This window comes from Lipophrys pholis, assembly GCF_963383615.2.
Source record: "Lipophrys pholis genome assembly, chromosome: 9".
NCBI classification, from domain to species: domain Eukaryota; kingdom Metazoa; phylum Chordata; class Actinopteri; order Blenniiformes; family Blenniidae; genus Lipophrys; species Lipophrys pholis.
Genome location: NC_137639.1, coordinates 7,771,522 through 7,786,861, shown reverse-complemented (window position 1 = coordinate 7,786,861; position 15,340 = coordinate 7,771,522). Strand labels below are relative to the sequence as shown.

At 44.3% G+C, this 15,340-nt stretch overlaps 1 protein-coding gene across 1 annotated transcript in view; it reads right to left on the bottom strand.

Annotated features, from left to right (window-relative positions):
- Positions 1-15,340, bottom strand: part of znf407 (zinc finger protein 407) — a 201,737-nt gene that overhangs the window by 45,593 nt on the left and 140,804 nt on the right. Inside the window, 1 exon segment of the mRNA XM_080470713.1 lies at positions 11,290-11,468. Coding sequence (XP_080326839.1) covers positions 11,290-11,468 — 179 coding nt within the window.

Genomic DNA, 15,340 nt, shown 5'->3' with positions numbered 1-15,340 from the left:
CTTCCCACTCTCTAATTTTAAAAGAATTGTTCCCCATCTTAACAAATTCCCAACACATAGCCGAGCCACTGAGACACAAAGGCTTTCCCCTCTCTCCATAGTCCTTATTTCCTTTTTTTTTTCTTTCCACAGGTGTCAGAAGAGATTTCATGGCCTGTGCGTATGTGTGAATTTGCCACACCCCTTTTGAGTACTAATTTACCCTTTTAGGTTTAATCTCCCTGCGAGTGGCTTTTCTCGCCCTTTAATTAGGCTATGGGGAGTCGACACCAGCAGCGAAACGCACACACTTCGACTTCGAGACGTGAGCACGGGCTAATTCTTCTTACCATACGCACACACACACACACACACACACACACACACACACACACACACACACACACACACACACACACACACACACACACACACACACACACACACACACACACACACACACACACACACACACACACACACACACACACACACACACACTCATATAGATATGTACACACCACCCGGCACAAAAAATAAAAAGCAGAAGAAGCTGAGCCAAACTGGAGACATGCTTTGGTAAGACAGTCCTCATCAGGCCTCTGTGGGCTTCTTTCACACTCTGGCTCCCCTCAACTGCACCAGTCACCAAGACAAGACAAGGGGGAGAAGGGGAGGACAAAAAAAAAAAAAAAGGAGTAAATGAGAAAAAAAAATTCTGTAGTTGTGAGAGGACACAAAGAGGTGCTGGTGCCTTCATCTCTGAAACTTTTTCCATATCGAATCGGTTTGTCACAACTTAAAGCTGCATTATTCCTCACAAAACTGATCAGATTCAGTCAAAGATGGACGTTTATATTGCTCACTTCTTATCGAAAGATTTTGATGGTATGAACCCAATTAATGTGGTCAAAAGTAGTTTTTTCTAGTCACTGAAGCAAGGCATTCCCTCTTGTTGGTGAAGAGACTCAACAGAAAGAAAAGGAAAAGTTTCTGCTGCTGTATAATCTGATTAGATCTTTGATAGTAGTTGCCAGTACTCCAGACAATGTCATTCTAGATTTTGTCCACAGTGCTTGACCACTGGTAATGAACGGGCATCCATCCATTGCAACACTTGAAGATTCCCGTCTCACAAAGATGGGAAATGCATCAAAAGATCAAAAACCATTGATGTGACCACTCATCAATGTGCTCGCTTTTAAAGAAATAAACAAAAAACAAAACTTAAGTCGAATGCAATGCGCTGGACAGCCGTACACAGCAATAGATCAACTCATTCTACGTTACCATCCTAATTAGTGTCCTCCACTTCCATCTCAGAGTGTACATCTTAAACACCTGCGTCACTGCAAACTTAACATCCCCAACGGGCAAAGTGCCTTATTCCATTTTTTTCCCCCTCTTCTTTTCCTCCTCTTCTTATTCTACAAACAGACCGCAGAGTTCCCCAAACAAAACGGAGCTCTAAAAAGGGAAATACAATAACAGCAGTAGTGATAGTGGCTTGTTATGTTGGAAATAAGAGGGCACTTAATTGGGGTCTGATAGCCTAATAGGCAGCCCCTCTGATTACCAACTCTGCACATTGGCTTAAATTAGCCTGCTGATGAGAAGCCAGGGGATTCAATTATGCTGGGGGAGAAATAAGGGGCCCTAATAGGCCACTGTATCAGGAAACATGGGACTGGGCTGGGCTAAAACGCTGGTAATTGGTTGTTTAGTTGGGAAAAGTTGAGCCTGTTAGTAATTAGAGATGCCGAGACGTTTGGAGAGCCACCAAACAGACGACACAAGAGGAGAGAGAGAGAGAGGCAAAGGAGGAAGACGAGGGTCCTTGGCGTAGCAGAAAGGGGCAAAGGTCACGGAGGAGATCTCAGAAGTGCACTACAGCCAATGAGAGCACAGATGAGGGAAAACATGTTGGTTCTGCGGAGCTGTGTTGTCTCAGTAAAGGTCAAGATGGGGGCAAACTGGGCTGAGAGTGGAAATCAGCAGTCGGGAGTCGTCCCTCAACCGGCTCTCCTTAACAACTTCTGCTTTTTCATCTCAGAACTTTTCGTTTTTTCAAGAACTCTCCGCTCTCATCAATGGCTACTTCCTCCCGTCTTTCTTCCTTGTCCGAGACAGGTGAGCTGTTAGGCGTATCAGGATGTGTACAGCGTGTCTGGCTTGAGGGAGAAGGAGGGCTGAATTATGGATGAGGCTTTATGGGAGCCGGCGGCCTGTCTGGTCCCATATTCACTGTCCCATACGGGAGGAGCGGCGCTGCCCGGGAGCATCCCCAGTCCACGTCACTCACACGAGGGGTCTGCGTGTCTGCCACTGTGTGTTTCTTCTTAAGTAAAGGATGTTCACTCAGGAGGACACTCCGCTGGAGAGAAATAATCTATGTGCACCGGCACATTCCTGTAGCATGTCTCCAGAGCGGCTGCCTGCATAAGTGATGGTCCGAGTCACAGCGGCTTTGTGGGAAAACCTGGTACGTAAGGAGAAACGATTGCTCGCCATCCATCCATCTATCTGCTATAGAATACGCACCCGTAACTGATTTGAGCTGACATTAAAGCAGAGTACGCCCCACATAGGTAAAATACAAAAATATATCCCCAACTAAGGGTAACTAAGTGAAAACGCGTTGTCTTTTCGGAAAAGTTTTACATTCAGACAACAACATTTTGGAAAAGATGTCCATTTACATGGAAATTGTAAAAAAATGCTGAAAATGATGTCGTTTTCATGTTGGGTGCTGTCTGTTGTTTCTGTAATGACGTCACACACACTGCACGTCGACAACAACATGCTATAAACATTAACAATGGCGAGAACACAGACATTCGTATGGACAAATGACCAAGTTGGTTTGTTATTCCGGGCGACTCTCAACCATAAAACCACCAAGTTCCAGGAGAACGTGGACTGTAAGTCACGACACTCTGGAGGCAAACATTGTTGTTATTCATGCATGTGCAGACCAACATGTTTACTATGGCCGTCGTGCGCAGTGGCAGCGTTTCTGCCTGTTTTCATTGAAACAGTCGGGAGTGCTTTTGAAATGTTCCACCTTGGGAACCGTTTTCAAAACATTGTGTTCCTTCAAAACACAACAGTTTGGTTTTCACTTGAAAACGTGGTCGTGTAGACGCTTTTCTAAGACAAACCGATGAACCTACAAGTAAGTAAACAGCCTGTAACAGTTCAGTGAAGCTGGATAAAACTGAGGAATACACAGGAAGAACATGAAGAGTCGACACACAAACGTCCCAGACCTGGAATCAAACTGGGCTATTTGTCACTGTGAAGCATAAAGCCAAACTACCACACCACTATTACAAACCTGCTGATTTCAATACACGCAATTGTTTTCTGTCTGTTGTACAGAGCTTCTTTGATTTTACCCTCCACCTGCCATGATCAGAGCATTCAGCTTAAAAAAAAAACAACAACCTCTCACTTCTTCCTGCTTGGCTCTGCTACAGCCGTGTACCAACTGTCAGGCTGTGCCCTACATAAGACATCTGCAACGTTGTAGAACAGTGCAACATAAGCACACACACCTAACCTAAGTGTGCCACCGCAACACCGGGGAGCACGTATCCCGTGTCATCAATCGTCTTCAAATTTTCTGACGGTGACAGAACTTGTCCAGAGGCTCCGACAGAGGCAGAGTCTGACCCAGTCTGACAATGACACTACTCTTTCAGTCATCATTTATCGTGTGGAAAGAGTGAGAGGGAGAAAGGAAAAAAAAAAAAAAAAAAAAAAAAAAATCCGGCTGTGATGGCCTGAAGGTGACAAAAACACAATGTTAGACGTCACATTTGAAGGAGCCGGGAACCTCCAGCTTTGTGACTGGATGAGACTTGTCAGTCAGGGCTGCGGATGGCCGCTAAACGGCTGAGCGGGGAACTCTCGGACCGGAGGCAGGAGGAAGAGGAGGGACGGGAGAAAGGGGATGAAACAAAAGAGCGCTTGTTGTGGCTGATGTGTGATAAATGCTGCCGGTTGGGGAGAGTTTTCATGCTCACTGGAGCAGGTCATTATGCAGGGGATTGCTGCGCGCTCGGCCCGAGCCGGCCCTGCATTGGTTTTTCCAAGATGCATGCGACTGTTGCTGTGCATTTTTTTATTTTTTTATTAAAACGCTTCACTAACCCCCCCAAATAGACTCACGCATCCGTTGCCGCATGTCTCCTGGGGGCGCTGGCATCGAACAGCTGCTCCTCACTGGTAATTTCAAACAGGAGCGCTTCAGAAGTGCGCACATGTAAGGAAAGTATTGACACTGGGTAAAATAAACTATATATAAGCGTTTGGGATGTAGGGATGACACAGGAACATGCAGTCGTGAGTTCATTATGGCCCTGTGGTCCAACTTGAGGGAGTTCTTCAATTAACACCCTCACACTGGCTTTAGCCGATCTTCATGTCCGGGCTTGCTGAAGCTGCTAACAGAGAGCGTTACAGAAACTGACGGGCTGTGATAACAACTGTGTTTGGGACCATAATCACACAGTCTGAAGCCTCGTGTTGCACTACGGACACAATGAACACTATCATCAGTTACTTCCACAATCAATTTCATTAAATCATTTTTAGATTTTGTATGAGTTCTGTATGTTCTCCCAAGAAATAATTTTTAAGGTTCTCTTAACCACATTCTGTATTTCTTGTCTTTGTCGGGGCCCAAAAACCTGGAGAACATGACCTGGTGTTACTCGTGTTTACATTGGGGCTTATTTGTCTCTCTTCCTGTGTCACCTCAGCAGATCATGTGACATATATATATATATTTGAATTCAGCATAATACCTTTTTCAATTGTATTTTGTCCTAATTTATGATTTTTTTCCTCATCATTCTTCCTGTACTTCACCAGAGAGGTGGACCCCAACAAAAATCAATGTTTTACAAGCACTAAACCAGGGGTGTCAAACACACTTAAGTTCAGGGGTGAAATACGGCCCAGTTTAATATTAAGTGGGCCGGACTCCTAAAAAAGTGCCCCAATAACATTGAAATCTATTGTGGTGCAGACTATATTTGATGGCAATGCCTTTATGCTTGCGACACCAAATATTTACTACCAAAAAATGATGTCAATCTCAACATAATGACAATATTAACGTAACCTTGGGGTGCAAAATGAAGTCAAATGTCGAAAAAAACTTCTCCTGTAGCTGTTGCATTGTTTTTACAAACTCACACTGACAACATGGTGTTAAGGTCAATATAGTCTGCTGAGTTTTATACTTCTGTGTCCAAGTGTGTCCACTGCTGTTAAAAAATGTGTTAAAAAAATAAATCTGTTTTTCCTAGGTCGGATTAGAGCCTCTTGATTTTGACACCTCTACATTAGGCCCCTAAGCTACCATCAAGTAGGTTTATTTTAGGATCAAGTTTCAGGTTAGAAACTTTTTAACGGTTAAGTTTGGAGTCATTATGTAAATGAAAAAGGCCTCAAAAAGCTGCGACCACGTCGATCAGCGACTTGTCCAGGATGCCCTCTGTCTTTCACCGGCTCTCAGCTCGGACTGCCTTCGCGCCCTGATGACCCACGTCGGGCGAAAACGGATTGGGTGCCAATTAATTTCCTCACTGCTGATGTTTTTTTGTGTCGTTCAGAGCTGTAGCGCGGCAGCTTGAACAAAGCTCCTCTCCCCTCGTACTTTACTTGGCGGCGAACACAATGACTTTTTCATTAATGTCGATCACGTTAATGCAACATAAGGAAGGTGACACAAAGACACAGGTTTATCACCAACGCTGACGACTTGATGTCCTATTGGCTGTTTTTTTTATTTTTTTTTTCTGTACCTGTGATGCACTGTTTTTTTTATTTTTTCTCCCTTCACATATTTTCCCACATTGAAACGTGTCACAGATAACACATTGTTATTAGAACCAGATGTTGATTTTATCGCCGGTGTCTGCGGCTTCGCTCAACGTCGACACGGTGTCATATGCGCTGGGATACCAGGACACATTTGCATGACACACACACCTGTCCTCCGCGATCCAAACGCGCCGCCGCAACACAACGCGCCAGCGAAACTCGGGAGAGTAATGTTTCATTACATGACGAACAGAAGGTGAAAGCGAGGAAGGGTTGAGCCGGGGAGGCGCACACATGCATAACTTAAGTAAAAGCCATCGAAACACATATTTGTTTACAGATTTGTTTAATAGGGAAAAAAAAATAAAAAATATGCAAACAAATGAATTTGCCCGTGGTTATAACTGTGTATTAAGATCATCACTTACAAGGCCGAGCCTCCTCTAGCCTCCTACGGTAGCCATCCATCATGCATTATTAAGGGAAATAGAATCTGCATAAAGCAGCAACAATGCCTTGAAGAAGTTTATTTATTTATTTGTTTTATCTTTTTTGGGCACTAAGCAGCAGATCCTCAGTCGCTGGTAGCTAATTACAAAGCATTTGATCTCCGTGGCCTCAAGATGTGCAATTATAACCTTGGTAGAAAATTAGGGAAATGTTTCACAATTAAAAATAGTGGAATAGAGATGCTCTGACAAAGCATGGTGACATCTCACCTGTGTGTGGTGTGTGTGTGCGTGTATGTGTGTGTGCGTGTATGAGTGTGTGTGTGTGTGTAAAACCCACGGAAGCGAACAAGGCTGCTTTCACACAGCCGTTCTCCAGCTACCGCAGCTGACCTCGCTGGAGGGAGATGCCAGAGAAAGAGGGAAACACACCATTTCCCAAAGCTGCAGCAGTCACAGCGCACTCGCAGCATTTTAACTAGAGAAGAAAAGTTCTAGTCGTGAGGGGTAATTTAGCAAAGTCGCAGCCCTCTGAAGTACCTGTGGCTCGTGGTTCTGCTGCAGTGATATCTATACCGAGATCACACGGCCGCCGCAACATCTATCTCTCCGCAGATCACGCGGAGAAGACAATTGTCATTACCATTTTATTAAAATGTGTCCTATCAGCACAGGACATCCCCCCCCCCTCCCATATCTAACCTCCTCGCCCCCCCTCTTCCCCTCAATTTCTAATCATCATTCCCCTCCATCACTTGCTGGGTCTAATTCCCTCACTTCCTTCGTTTGCAAAGGACCTCTGCTTTCATCCTTGCGAAGGGCTTTAATTCGAAGTGCGACGCTGAATAAAGAAGGGAAGACGGAGAGAGAGAAGAAGAAGGAGAAAGAGAGAGTGATGTGGAAAGACAGAGCGGCAGCGGCGGCGACGTTCGGGTGTCAATCAATCCGGCGCGAGGGGCTGCGAGCGCCCGTGACTGGTGTGCGTTTGATCTGTGTCTTTCAAAGGGGGAACAGCGGGAAGGGCCATCACAGACGATTTGCCTCTCACTGCTGGCCCTGGTGCCACTCTGACAGAGAGCAATCACAAGCAGGTTAATTCAACATCTACCTTCTTAATCTTTTTTTCCCCTGTCTCTTTCTTTTGGTCTCGTTCTGTCTACTTAGATGAAGAAGTGCTCTTTCTGCTACACCCCCCCACCCCACCCCACCCCCTTTTTCCTCCTCCTTTGAAACAGCCAGAGATCACAAGTGTACTTTCAGTGCCTTCTCAAATCACCTATAGTTTGATTGCTTCGGTCTTAATCAGGTAGAGGGGCTGTTGATTTTCACAATCCTGCCTCAATTTGCATGCTCCTAACAGCGGTCTGGACGTCATTCAATCTTTAATTCGTACGTGGAAATCGACGCGGGCTCTGTCATTTCTTTCAAAACACCATCAGCTGCGTTTTTAGATCATTTCTTGAGCTGTCACTCTTTTGGTTCATATCCGAGGGAAAGTGTGAGCTGAATACAAATCAGCGCATCAAGATGACATCTTGAAAATACGCTGCTTAACTTTGACTGAAAGAGGAGGACGCGTTTCCTCCGAATGACGCGTGTTCGCAGACAAGATCTGACCTTGACGCATAACCCTGAAATCTGAAACCAGCAGTGTATGAATTAAAGCAACGGCCAGAGAGAGAGAGAGAGGGAGAGAGAGAGAGAGAGAGAGAGAGAGAGAGAGAGAGAGAGAGAAAGAGAAAGAGAGAGGGGCAGATCCCGCTTGGCATAAGTGTTATATTCTTATACAGCGTAGCAGGTCAAACTTGGGGGAAAGACAAAGCTACAAAGTGAATCTGTGAGAATGTATTCTTCACTAAAGGTCGGCCATGCATAAGGACAAACGGGGGTGAGGGTTATTCTAGAGAGCAAGGGTATGAAGAGACCTGAGGGTGTGATGAAGGGGTGCTTTGGGTAAAGGTCGGAGGGCACGGGGAATATGAAGAACGTCGGTGTTTTTAAAAGAAGTTGGAGGTAAAAAGGTTGAGCAGCGAGGTTCAGAGGTGGAAGTAAAAGAGATCAAAGCTGGAAATTTGTTCTTAAATTTGAAGAATGGAGATCATACCGAGAGTCGGCTTATTTCGAAGATTCATAACGGCAAACTTCTCGGGGTCCGTGCAAGGACAAAGACGTTCGATCGGAATCGAACCTCAGCGTTGCTGCAAAGCCACCGCTTCCCAGCATTGTCCCTGCATGGCCTCCGTCCCATGGTGCTCCCCTCCAACTCCACTGCCTTTATGTAAGGTCAGAGGGATAACAGGATAAAGGCTGTCCTCTCTGCTCCTCTGAAGGACAAGCACTCTGCCGATTGGATTTGGTGGCCCTCAAGGACAAAGGGAGAACACTGGGACACAAAGGAACCAATAGAGGAGGAACAAGATTTCATCTGTCCCTCTGGCCTGAATGATTGGCAGGGACGGCTAGACCAGCAATCTTTGAGCTGTGTCTCTTTGTGGCTGGGTGCCCTCCATCAGCATTGAATAACCAGACTCCCTCCGCCGACAAAAACACGCACTCGAGGAGTCTGGAGAATCAGACCTCTGTGGAATAATAGAGCCCGGGGTCGGTGCTCCGGGGGCAGCCAGGTGGTCCGAATCCCAGCAATGGTCTCAGAGCTTTGCTTCTCTTTGGAGAGCAGATTTCACTCGAGGTACGTATAAATAGTGGTGTTTCCCTGATCTAAACCTAAAACTACAGAAAGAAATGTGGATATATAACAAATTTCCCCAACTACTGACGGACAAAGGTTGCCAGCAGGCAATAAGCATCACCAGCGTCTTTAAATCACGTAGAAATTCCAAGATTCCCAAAACTGAAAATTGTCAATGATTCATTGCAGCCTGTTCAAGAACGAGAACAAATCCTCCAAAGATTTTCTTCACTTTCACAGACTCCCTGTGCATTTCTGAGATGATTTGAAGAGTTTAACGTGGGCTGCACAAAATAACATGAACCTATTGTCATTGTAAAATCCACATGTGCGACATACAACTCGAAAAATGACTGAATACCTAATTGGCCAATCAGATGAAGGACAATTGTTTTAGACAGATTCAAGAAGCTGGTGAGAGTGTGTGGCATGAGCGTCTGGATGACGTGGGACCGAAAGGAGCGCGGCAAAGAAGAGCACATAGCTGGGAAGAATTCCTTTGCATTGTTAAAATAGATGTGAAAAAAGGTGAAATTCTAAATGAATGTAAAGTCCTAATAATGTATTGTCTTGTGGACACAGGAGAGAAGTCACAAGCACAAAAATAAAGACAAAAACTACAAAGTCAATCAAGGTGATATAGGTATAGGTATAGGTATAGGTAAATTAGAAGCAAGAGAAAGAGCACCGTGTTTTTGGAGGAGCAAATTTCAAAGCACGAAAACATGAAGTGTTAGTATTCATCACAAATCATTTTAACGAAATGCTTGAAACCACAAGTTCACATCGCTATGCTGCACTAATTGTAATTCTTTCTTTGTCAGACCAAGAAAAGTCTGAATGCCGGACATACCAAAGACTAATTAATTCTCTCTGACTTCAAATGTAATCTAAGATTGTCCGTCTGGCCTCTGCAGGTGATTGCTAGATCTAGATTCAAACGAAATAGATCCGTCAGCCTGTCGGAAGACATCAAGTTAATCTCATCTCTGTTGAAAAAAACAAACAAAAAAATGCTTTTATAATTGAGCATTTTAATTGTTAAATTAGTTTTACCAACTTTGTTTTGCACCTTGCGGCCGGGCATTTTTCAACGAGGTCCATAATTTATAGTTTATGATTAATATTACTCTTATTATTTCAAAGCCAACACCTCCAGGTCAGACTCAAAGTTTCAAAACGGAATCAATTACTGTGATAGTCGGTTGTTTTTCCCACTAAAGCGTCAAACAACATTTTGCAGACGGAGAAGGACCCAGTTAGATTATTGAACAAATCTTCAGCTCCAGCCCGTTTAACTTTAAGTCGACGTAGTACAGCTGCTCAACACACAGAGAGCAGAAAGCTCATTAAGCTGACAGACCGTAGGAATTTATGTTTTCTTTTCTTTAAGAACCAAAACCTGGTGAAAACATAACTAATGTTTTTTGTTGAAATCGAATTTTTAAAATATCCACGAAACACTTATTTTTCTAGATTCCGACTATATAGATTTTCCCAATTCCGCTGAAACAGCTGTACAAATGACTGAGTTGATTTAAAGTGAACATGTGGAGCGTTTCTACCGCTGCACTCAACAGTATTACAGATTCGCCCCAGAAAATATGAAAATGATCGACATCTTTTATTCTGTCAGTTTCTTCAACATTTACAAAATATAAACCAAAAAGTTTCAAGCGTCTTCAAAAATTTTGATCAGATTTTTCTTTGGCTTATGAACCGAAGTTATAAAGAATAAAACAAAAAAGGCTTGACGTTATTCAGTTTACAAGTTAAAAAAAATTGACGATTGACGATTGAATGAATTTATGGGCAAAATTCACTTTTATATTGTTTAACATTATGTGGGAAAATGTGATCAAACCTGCAGGCTTCATTAAAGTTGGTACATAATGTATATGATGTAAATAAAGATGTTTTAGGATGTGAAACTTTATCAAAGGTGTTGATATTCGAGTGTCTGTGTGCACGTCATTAGTGAGCCGAGTGTGGAGCTGAAATGACCTTCAAACCGCCGTTGTTCTAAATGCAGCCGCCCTACTCTCGATGGCGTCTTACTTCTGACAAGAATTCTGCATTAGGGACACACTTCTTGGATGAGATTCAGTGGAATGGAGACACACACACACACACACACACACACACACACACACACACACACACACACACACACACACACACACACACACACACACACACACACACACACACACACACACACACACACACACACACACACACACACACACACACACACACACACACACACACACACACCCTCCACACCGAAACCAGACGAGCTGTTACAGTTTTGTCGTCCACCGGCGAGGACAGAACCTGCATGTAGATAGGCGAGGTCGGGGTTCTCGATGTCGGCGTGATTCTCCTTCAGGTGGTTGCGGAACTCCATGGGCGAGTTGGTGGCGTGGGAGCATTTTGGACAGTTGTACATCTTCACGCCCTCGTGTTTCCCCGTATGGAGGATGTGCTTCCGGATGTTCTCCGCACAGTTGGATCTGAGGGAGACAAAAAAAAAAAAAAAAAGAGAGCGAGAGAGAATGAACAAAACAAAGATTAAGACCCCGTTTACACATTTTTAAGTGTAAATGCTAAGCTTTCGTTGCTTTCCCCAATGATGCTGGCAGACAGTGAAAACACAACGTGCCGACTTCTTTGTCATGCAGACGGTGGAAATGCTGCTACTGCGCAACACTAGTGAATAGTTAAACTACAGCTACAGATGTGCGAATAGCTGGATGATAACAACAATGACGGCTACCGAAGTGTCATGACTCCCGGTCCATATTCTCCTGGGACTTGGTGGTTTTATAGTTTCAGTCACCTGTAATAACAATTTGACTTGGTCGTCTGTTCAAATGAATGTCCATGTAATCACCATTGTTAACGTTTACAGTGTATTGTTCTCTGCACCTTGTGTGTGGTTTTATTACAGAAACAAACAACAGCACCCACCAGTGGCCTAATATGAAAACTACATCGTTTTCAGTGTTTGTCTTTTTCCTGTGTGAAAGGACATTGTTTTCAAAGTGCTGCCTTGTAAACGCAAAACTTTTCTGAAACGAAAACACCAAAAACAATGAATTTTCACCGCCGTGTGAACGCGAAAAGGGGAGAGTCACACAAGTGAAACACTTGGCATCACTCCCAAAAAAGGTTTGTTGTACTACTAATGTGTAATTACGCACACGTGTACACACAAACGCAAAAAGCGTCAAGTTGGTGCCAAAAGAGGAGTCATGTCCAATCTGAAAGGCCCCAGCACAGGACCAAAGACAGTTCTCACAAACAAAGAAACTAAATCCAACGTTTACGTCTTACAGGTTTTGGTTAATCTACAGCACTTCCATGTCTCACTTTTTTCCCGCCTTGCAGTTCAGTGTGTGATCAGTGTGTGATCAGTGTGTGATCAGTGTGTGGTCAGTGTGTGATCAGTGTGTGATCAGTGTGTGATCAGTGTGTGATCAGTGTGTGATCAGTGTGTGATCAGTGTGTGATCAGTGTGTGAGGACCTCGAGTGGCTCCGGAGCTTAAACGCATCCCCAACATAAAGTGTTTGTTTCAGCAGGTGTATGGAGGGGTATTGAGTTTGTGCGATATGTTGTGTGCATGTGAATTTGTGTGTGTTTCGGTTGGTCAGACGGGGCAGGACAGGTAGTTAGATACAGGATGTAACCACACACACATACACACGCACACGCGCGCGCGCGCGCACGCACACGCACACGCGCGCGCACACACACACACACACACACACACACACACACACACACACACACACACACACACACACACACACACACACACACACACACACACACACACACACACACACACACACACACACACACACACACACACACACACACACACACACACACACACACACACACACACACACTTCTACTGATTAATGATGCTGCCTGATCTGTTCTCGGGCTCGATCTGAACTTGCCCGTGAACGTGAACACACACACAAACACACACAAACCCACAACTGTTAGTGAAACCCTGAACGGTCAAAACATGCACACATACTCTTCATACTGTGCAGACCAAAGACAGCTATACAGGAACCGCAATAAAAGAATTATGAGTAAACGTTGAGCGTGTAGAGCGCAGGTCCAAATGTGCTCTCACATGTCTGTGCACACAAATAATGCATCATGCAAGCAAGCATGTGCGGTGTAGAACACGGTTTCACACACACCATCACGGGTTGATGGATGGGGCACTCGTGCTCAGTTTGGACCTGACATTCTCGGACAGTATAATACGCAATTACTCTCCCTTATCACCTTGGCCGGGACAATAAAGCCTCACTGTGCCATAGCTCACGCCAGCCAAGGAGAGAATTTGTTTTCACTTTTGCAGAGACACCTCTCTCCATCACGGCGGGGCCGGAGTCCGGCCTACAAACCGCCGCGGCCTACAAAGAAACACAAAAAAAAACCCAACAACAACAACAAAAAAAAAGGAAGCTGGGTTCCCTCTTCGAGTTCTGTTCATGTTGTGGAAAATACATAAACACAGAGCAGCCGTGAACAATGGGAGCTCTTTATGAAGGAAAGGACTGCGTTTGGATGTCAGAAGTTAAATATGAAGCACATTACTGAGAGCAGCGATCCACTTTGGGAAAGAAAGGCCAGTTTAGCTCGTGGGACACTGATGGTGTGAAGAAAAGGTTTATGAACTGAGCGCAACATGTCAGATCATGTCTAACTGATAAAACATTTCAATATTTATCGACGAGAAAAGAGGCTTATTCAATTTTTTAATGGTGCAAAATTCAGAACGTGCATTTGTGGGATGAGCAGGAGATCTGCATATGTGAGTTGTACTCACGAAAAAAAAAAAAAAAAAAAAAGTCTTGTTGTGAAACTCCCGTTTTAGGCTTCTGACCTGCCAGCAGACCTCACCTTTAATACTTTAGGTCCCGTTTACACGACAATGTTTCATGCCAATTTGAAGCATTTTTGCAAAACCATGTCCGTTTACATGAAAACTGCAGAAACACTGAAAACGATGTCGCCAACAAGCCAGGCCAGGAGTTTGCACTGATGTTGTAATTAAACCACACATGCATGCTCAGAGAAAACTACAATATAAACAGTAACAATGGAGAGCACACGGACATTCATATGGACAGTAGCCAATCCCAGGAGAAAATCTGTAGTCCGCCATTGTCGTTATTCTCCATCTACACACGCGTGTGCAGAAGAACCATTTACTACAGCTGTGGCTCGCACCACAGCAGCAGCATTTGGAGACGGAAAATGGGACGTGTTCACAAAAGTTCCACCTTCAAAGCAAAAAGTTGTGTTTTTCAGCGCCTCCAAGCAATGTTATCGTGTAAACTGACCTGTTTCCACTTGAAAAAGTTGTCGAAATGAAAACCTTTGGGATCAGAAAAGAACTTTTTTCCACGGGCGGCGAATAGTCGGCAAATGTGTGGGTTTCACCATTCACAAGTAGAACAAAACTTCACACATCAGAAGATTGAAATTGAGATGTTTCCAAATTTTTTTTACGCAAAGTTGATCTCCAGTCATTTGCGACTAAAACGTACACTTGAACCTTCAAACATAATCAAGAAGAAAAGACGCTCTATCGCCAACAACCACAGAGATCCTGCTCAACGCAGATTTATGAGGTCTCGCGTGTCACACGCAGGATTTCACTGACTGACGAGCGCATATGTCGCCCTCAATTCTTCCCACTGCATCTTTACTCCGGCACTGTTGTGATTGCTTTGTCTGCCATCACTTGCAAAAACAATAACAGGTTCACCGACAAATCACGGCCATCTGTTGACTCCGTTTCGGCATACTAAAAAGGAGGATTTCAAACTGTGACACGCTCATGAATTAACACACAAGAAAAATAAATAAATAAAACAATATCTTTTTTTTTTAATCTAATAGTAAAAAGTGAACTGATTTCTTATTCAAAAGCCACGGCATAAATAGATAAAATTTGAAGCGGAGCTAAAAGGTTCTAAAGGGAGCGCGGGTGGATTCCTGTGTGTGTGTGTGTGTGTGTGTGCGTGTGTGTGTGGTGGGGGGGGGGGGGGGGGGGGGGGGGGGGGGCTGCTATCTTTCAGATATGGTAATGGCGTAATTGTCATATTAAAACAACACAACGTGCGTTTAGGAGTCAGCAGGTGTCACAGTTAGTGAAAGCCCACACCAGCCCTCCTACTATACGCTGTATTAATTAGTCCAACGTTGTTTCAACTTCCTCCCCCACCCGTGCACTCACCATGGGAATCAGCCACGCTGACGCTCGACGGATGCGTCGCCCCTTCCACTGCCCCCCCCCCCTTTATTTGAGCCATTTCCATATTCCTCCTCCCTGAGACTGTATGGTA